Here is a 7,137-nt window from a genome sequence, read left to right on the forward strand (position 1 = left end):
CCCCGAGCGCGCGGGAAGGCGGCACCATCCGTCTCCCAGATCCCGTGCTCCACAGCGGGGCTAGGCGAGCGAGCTGTGGCCACGGCCCTGCTAACGAGTCAGCCCAAGCTGGCTGTGCTGTCACCAGCGCGTGGCCCGGGACCCCTGCGCCCCGCCACGGCCTGCCCATGGCTTAGGTCAGGAGAGAAGCTGCCCGACACCCCACCGTGCCGGTGAGCCCGGCCGTGCCCCGCTGCCCCGGCTCGCACCAGGCACACGTTGGGCCTGCTCCGTGCCACCGGCCACGTTGTCCAGCAGCGTGTGTCATGCTGGGGGGCCGGGTGAGGACAGCGAGCGGGGCGGGCGGCGCAGCCGTGGGCCTCGGGCGGGGACGGCAGGGCGAGGCTGTCCGGCGCTGCGCCCAGCACCCGGGTCCCAGCGCGGGGAGCCGGGCCCGGGCCTGCAGCCTCCCTCCGCGGCCGGCACCAGGTGTGAGCTCGCGCGGGTGTGGGCGTGGGCAGGGCTGTGCACGCAGGTGAGCGCGTGCCTGTGCCAACGTGCTGGCGGCCTCCAGGCACCGGGGGGTTTGGCCGCCGCGGCCCCGCTCCTTCCCTTGCAGCAGGTGCAGGCGTGACATTACCTGGTGCTGTGCTGGAGATGCCGGCAGTCTCGTGCGGGGTTCAGGTGATGGTTGTCTGAGTCGGTTTGGACAAGGCTGATCCTGCCTGAGGCAGGGTTTGGACTAGATGCGACCCCGCCACAGCTCTGGGATGCGATGCAATGCGATGCTCTGCCCAGACCAGGGCAGCTGCAGGGACCCCCCGTGCCCAGGACCCCCCCAGTGCTGATGGGGATGGGCAGGGAGAAGACCCCAGCCCCAGAGGTCTGGAGGTGCCAGTGCCACGGGACGGTCACAGGACCGAGCGGGGCTGGGGGACAGCGGGGAGATTAAAAGAGCGGTCAGGACACGGCAGGATGGAGAGGCTGGTGGAAGAGCAGAGCGCCAGAGCGCAGCAGGGCCTGGCGCGCGCCAGCGGCACAGCTGGGTTGGGCCTGGGGCCACACCTGCAGGACCACGCTGCACCAGCAGCAGGAGCAGCGCCAGGCTGGGGAAAGCCCAGCGGACACGGGTATGTTGGGCTGGACAGGCTCATGCCTGCAGAGGCAAAGGGCAGACAGAGGGGCCCCTTCTGCCTCGGACCCTCCGGCCAGGCCCACGGCAGCAGCCACGGCCCTGCCAGCCCTGGAGGGCACTGCTGCTGCCCCAGGGCAAGCGCCTGCAGCGTCCATCTGCATGCAGCAACTGCAGGCCCTGCTGGGATCTGCACACAGGACAGTGCTGGGCATCTCGCAGCAAGGGGCCATGTCCCTCCCCTCCCCCCGGTACAAGGAGGGGGACAGGCAGGACAGCACCGGCAGTGTCCTTGCCTGGCTGGGTCGCGTGAGGGCCCCGCACCCTAGGCAGGAGGCGCCCCCTTCCCGGGAGGCTAAGCATGGAGCAGGCCTGGCGCTGCAGCCCACCCGGGGCCTTGCAGCACCCCCAGCACCGGCGGCTCAGGGACTGCGACGGCCCGTGACAACGCGCCGTGCACCAACTTCGCTCCCCCTTCTCCTTCCAGCACCTGCCCCAGGCTCGCTCCCGCGCGGGGGCTGCAGACCGCGCGGCTGGGAGTCCTGGGGTGCTGGCCCCCACTGCTGCGTGGCAGGCCACGGCCCCTGCTCAGCCCGGCTGCAGCCTGGGTGATGGCGCAGCATGGCCTGGCCCGGTCCTGGGGCAAGGCACAGGGTGGGGCCGCTCCAGCATCACCAGGCCAGCCCCCCACGCATGGCTGCAGCTGCAAAAGTGTTGCACTGGTCAGGGCCCCAGGAGGGGGCAGGGATGCAGTCCGGCAGCGTGGGCACCTGCTGTGCCCCATGGGCCAGAGGAGCCGCCCGGGCCCTGAGCACCGATCGCCTGCCGCTGCAGGGCCAGACCAGGCTGCATGCCAGGATCACGCGCCGAGACGGGAGGCCTGGTGCTGAAGCAGAGCCAGGGAGAGCATCCTGCACCGCGCTGAGCCCCCGCACGCGCCCCAGCACCCATCTGTGCCGGCAGCCGCAGCTGCAGGGGACGCTGCGTTGCACCCGCCTGCCGCCGACAGGGAACCCAGCTGCCCCGGACCGCTGCCCCGTGCCACAGGGAGGACTGGAGCACTCGCTTGGGAGCCATGCCTCAGTTTCCCTGCTCTGGCTACTCTGCCACTTCCAGGAGCCCCCTCCCCTCGGGTCTGGTGGGGCCAAGGCCACGGCGCGTGGATGGGGCCGGAGCCGAGCCCGGTTCGGACAGGCCAGGGCTGCAGCTGCCAGCATGCCCCCCGCAGCGGGCCAGGGTGTTGCAGCGGCCGCCGGGCTGCACCCAGAACATGCAGCGTCAGGGCTCCCCATGGGCACCGTGTGGGCCCATGGCCACGGACGGCGTGTGCACGCGGGGAGCGCGGCTGTGACCCCCGACTTGGGGGTGGGGAGGCCCTGCTCCACTTGCGACTGAAGGGCCGGGGGCACCTGTCCTGTCCTGTCCTGTGGAGAATGGGGCACGACTCAGTTTCCTCGGTCACACTGAACCACCATGGGCTGGGGGTGACGGAGTCCACGCTGCCCTGGGTCAGGGGAGCCGGGGGGGCAGGGGCAGGCCGGCAGGATCGCTGCAATGCCGACGCGTGCACGGCGCTGAGCTCCGCTGGCCCCGTGGCGGCACCCCGATGGGAGCCGGGGCGGCGGGGAGCTGCACCGGGGCAGGGTCCGGCCAGGCCTGAGGAGGGGGCAGTGGGTGCCTGGGCAGGGCAGGGGGCGCGTGGGGCAGCCCCGGGGCTCCGGGGTGGTCGGGGCTGCGGCGCGGGGAGATGATGTATGGGCAGATGTATCAGATCGCACAAGATAAACAAGCAGTGAATTTCATCAGGGCCCATCATGGCTTTAATTTGGCTGCCTAATGAGTCAGATCCAGCCGCGCAGATAAAAGTTGTCAGAGCCGCAGCCCTAATGAATTTCTTGCCACTTGTAATCAAGGCAGCTTGTCTGAGGGGGATGATTAATGGGTCCCCAGAGGAGCTGCGTCCCTGGGCCTCCATTCCCGCTAATGCAGTCGCCAGGAAATTAGCCAAACCCTGCGCGGGGCGGGGGCCGGGAGGGGGCAGGACTTGCGGGGCAGGGACGTGCGGGGGCAGCTGGGCACCCACGGCTCCGGAGGGGCTGCTCCCTCCCGAATCCCGGGGTCAGGGGATGGAGGGGCCAGCAGCGCAGGGGGGAGGTGAGGGTGGCAGGCGGGTCTGTCTCCCCCCTTGCCCGGGGAGGTCTGGACAGGGTGCAGGTGCCAGCCCTGGGGCAGCTCCCGGCACCGGGCACGCGGGGCTGGCTCCCACCTACCCCTGAGGCTGCTGCCGTAGCAACCCACCCCCAAAAATGCCCCCGTGCAGGAGGAGCAGGGGCCCACACCGCACGTGCTGGCTGCACCCAGACGCGGGGGGCTGCAGGGCCTGCGGCCCCCCTGCTCCGGGAGCTGCCGGGACCGGCCGTGCCCGAGCCCGTGGCACCAAGGGGCTGGGGCAGGTGCGAGGGACCGCGGCAGCGCAGCCTGGGGTGCTGCTACCAGCGCCTCCGGGTCCCGCCTCGGCTGCTCACCTGGCACGAGGGGCTCGCGGTCCAGCGCCAAAGCTGAAGACAGAGGCACCCTCTGGGCACAGGGGCCCGTGGTGCTGCTCCAGGGCCACGGGGCTGCCTCTGCCCGGGTGCAAGCGCCCTCCTCCTGCAGCACGTGTCCCCATCTCCTCCCGGCTGACAAGTGCTGCAGCCGCCTGGCCCTGCCTGGCTCCGTGACAGCCCAGCATGCAAGGTCCCGGTGCGGCCCACGTGGCTTGTGCCCCACATGCCCCTTTGGCTCTGGTGCCTCCCTCGGGGCACCGAGACGCACCCGCCACGGCCCTGCGGCATCTCCTGGGGTCACGGCTGCTCTGACACGGCCACGGCCGCCCCCGACAGCTTGTACCTGCGGCGCCGCCGTTCGCCGCTCGGGCCCGAGCCAGCCGGATCCCGCGCGAGGGCGCGCAGGCAGCACGACGGGACCGTGGCAGGGCTGGCAGGGTGCTTTATTGGCCGTTTCTCCTCGGCTGCAGGTCACACACAGAGGGCAAAGAAACAGTATTTACAGTGCGTCCATATAAATATTTCCAATGTACATTTTATACAGGGGGCGGGGGCGGCCCGGGGCTGCACCCGCGGCTGGGAGCCTGGCGCCTGCTGCCGGCCGCAGGCGAAGCAGAGCCGCCGTCTGCCCTCGAGCCAGCTGTGCCGTGCCGCGCTGCCCACGCCGGGCAGGGGCACGCTGATGCCAGGCTCGGCAGGGAGCCAGGAGGGCAACGGCCCGGCGGACAGACGGACGCAGGCAGTGGGCTCCTGGGGCCACGGGCCCGTCCACCCAGCTCTTAGCGGGCACAGAGGCTGTGGGGGAGCAGGGGTCCCTTTACGGTGCGAGGCAGCGGGTCCAGCTCCGCGGCCCCGCAGCGACAGCAGCATGCACGCAGCCCGGCGCCGGCCCTGTCGGGGCTGCAGGAGGGCGGAGGGGAGCTCGCGGGAACCGCCCCCCCACATCGGCTTTGGGGAGCTCGGAGGAACTGCCCTTTCGTACCTGCGCAGGCAGCGCCCATGGGGCTGGCCCCTTGTACCGGCTGGAGCGGGCAAGGGAGGCTGCAGAACTGCCCCTGCACCAGCTGGGGGGCAGCTCATAGGAACCCCCCAACCTGATACTGGATACGGGGGTGCTCGCCTCCCCGCTCTGAGCGCTGGGGACTCGGGGGGGCAGGCAGCCTGCGCCCCCATCTCCAGGCAAGGACCAGGGCTGCCCGCCCTGGGGACATGCTGGGGCTACCGGCCCCCAGTGCCTAGCCTGCACCAGGCGGGGGGGCCCGTCGCCAGAGCCAGGCCCCGGGCCGCGGGGCGGGCCGGGGCAGCTAGTGGGGGCCGGGGCTGGCGCTGAGCTCGGCAGCGTTGTTGTTGGCGTTGGCGTTGCGGCGGGGCAGGCTGGGGGTCAGCGCGGAGAGGGCGGCGTCGCTGGGGCAGCCGTGCTGCAGCAGGATGTCGGCACACTCCTGGCTGCCGGCGCGCTGGGCGTACGCCAGGGGCGTCAGTCCACGGGCGTCCCGGCTCTTCACGTCCACCCCGTACTGCAGGGAGAGAACCGGCGGGTCAGGCCCGGGCAGGAGTCGGGCTGGCTGCGCAGGGCAGGCGGGCAGGGCACGCGAGGGTGCGGGGTGTACTCTGCTACGGGGATTTCACTGGTTTCTGGGCTGTGCACGATGCCCCCCGTTTCTGCTCCACATGTCAGGGGGGTTTAAGCCTCCTCCAGAGGCGCTGGGGGTGGGGCTGGGCTGGGCCAATGCTCCTCCTGGCACCAGCCCCGCAGGGTCCCGGCTGGAGGGTCTTGCCCCCGCGCTCAGGCTCAGCCCCCTGCTGCACTGGGGCAGGAAGGGATTCCCCCCCCAGGGCTGTGTCGGGGTGACTGTGTCGGCTCCGAGGTTGGACGTGGGGTTTGTCTGGGCTGGTTCGGGTGGGGCTGATCCTGCCCTAAGCAGGGGACTGGATGTGACCCCACAGCTCCCTGCCAGCCCCCCAGCTCTGGGAGTCTGCGACTGTGAATGGGAGGGGGCTGCAGGGGCAGGCGGGCCCGGGGAGACATGGGAGGGGGTGGGCAGGTGCCGGACAGGGCTCACCCAGATCAGGAGCTGCGTGAAGACGACGTTGGCCATGGCGCAAGAGAGGTGCAGCGCCGTGCGCCCATCGCCGTCCCCGTAGGTCTCGTTCACTTCCTCCTTGGTGCCGTGGGCCAGCAGCGTCACCACCAGGCGCAGGTCGTCCTCCACCACCGCTCGCAGCAGCTGCTGCCCCAGCGGCACGTCCGACGGCGGCAGCGGGGCCACGAACAGCTTCTGCTCGTACTTAGCCCGGATCCAGCGCTCCTTCTCTTCCCTGCCGTGCGGGCGGGATATGGTCAGGGGGGGCCATGTGGGCCAGGGCCCGGCGTCCCATGGCCTCTCGTGTGCGCACCCATATGTGCAGCCCCGTGCACACCCCGGCCCTCGTGCGCACGCTGCCCTGCCCGGTGGGCACGCACGCCCCAGGGCACAGGCCACCCCACCAGTGCCCGCGTTGGACGTGGCCAGACGGCCTGGCACAGCTCTGTGTGGGCCGCCGGGCGGCCGCGGGGTCCCGCCGGGGCCCGGATCGATGTGCGCCGCAGGCCCGCTATCTGCTCCCATTCTATCCATCTGCCTGGGGCGGGTGGCGATCAATACGCGCTGCGGCGCATGCTCCCTGCCGCCGCCCCCTGACCTGCTCTTATCCGCTGATAAGGCCGCAGAATGGGCTCTTGTCGGGATGACTGACAGGCGGAGGGGACCGGCGAGGCCTGAATGGGACGCACCCCAGGGACCCGCCGCGCCGCGGCACCGCGGCCAAGCTGTCACCGTTAACCCCTTCCGCCCCGCAGCCGGGCCAGCTCCCCGGCATCAGCCTCCGGACCACGGCGCCGCGTCTCACCTGCTGCTCTCGGGGCCGGGCTTGGGGTAGCCCTCGACGGCGCCCTCCCAGACGGCGTTGGCCAGGGCGTTGCCGATGGCCGTCATGACGGCGAGCAGCTCGCCAGGCCAGTCGTCCAGGTCCAGGGAGCGGACGCGGGACAGGTGCGTGCCCAGGTTGCGGTGGATGCCGGAGCACTCGATGCACATGAGCGCGCCCAGGTTCAGGCTTGCCCAGTCAGGGTCTGGGGTGGTGATGGAGGGGGTCAGCGCAGAGCAGGGGCCCCATCCTCCCCGTGCCGTGCTCCCCACCCTGGGCACCCACCTCCCCAGGAGCCAGGGACCCCACAGCAGGGGCCGTGGGGGTTCAGGGAGCGCAGAGCCCCGGGGGTCCCAGGCACGAACCCCCCTCTGGCCCCCCGCACGGGCGGACTCACTGGGTGCATCGCAGTCCACGCAGAAGCTGTTGCCGCGGGCGGTGCGGACGGCCTGCAGGGCCAGCGCGTCGCTCTGGCTGCCCAGCCGAGCCTGCAGGGGAGGCAGCGGTGCCGGCGGCATCGGTCACGGCTGGCGGCTGCCCCGGCCCGTCGCCTCCCATCACCGTCCCGGCAGT

General features: G+C 71.6%; 1 protein-coding gene across 1 annotated transcript in view; it reads right to left on the bottom strand.

Annotated features, from left to right (window-relative positions):
- Positions 1 to 4,084: 4,084 nt before the first annotated feature.
- LOC109305642 (arf-GAP with GTPase, ANK repeat and PH domain-containing protein 3-like) overlaps positions 4,085 to 7,137 on the bottom strand; it is a 71,838-nt gene continuing 68,785 nt past the window's right edge. Inside the window, exons 15-18 of the mRNA XM_019528656.1 lie at positions 6,962 to 7,057; positions 6,547 to 6,769; positions 5,721 to 5,976; positions 4,085 to 5,174 (exon numbers count right to left, since the gene is read on the bottom strand). Of these exons, the coding sequence (XP_019384201.1) occupies positions 4,962 to 5,174; positions 5,721 to 5,976; positions 6,547 to 6,769; positions 6,962 to 7,057 (788 nt within the window). The 3' untranslated portion in view covers positions 4,085 to 4,961. The remainder of the gene's footprint in view (positions 5,175 to 5,720; positions 5,977 to 6,546; positions 6,770 to 6,961; positions 7,058 to 7,137) is intronic.

This window comes from Crocodylus porosus, unplaced genomic scaffold (genome assembly GCF_001723895.1).
Source record: "Crocodylus porosus isolate Cpor-Errol unplaced genomic scaffold, CroPor_comp1, whole genome shotgun sequence".
Taxonomy (NCBI): Eukaryota; Metazoa; Chordata; order Crocodylia; family Crocodylidae; genus Crocodylus; species Crocodylus porosus.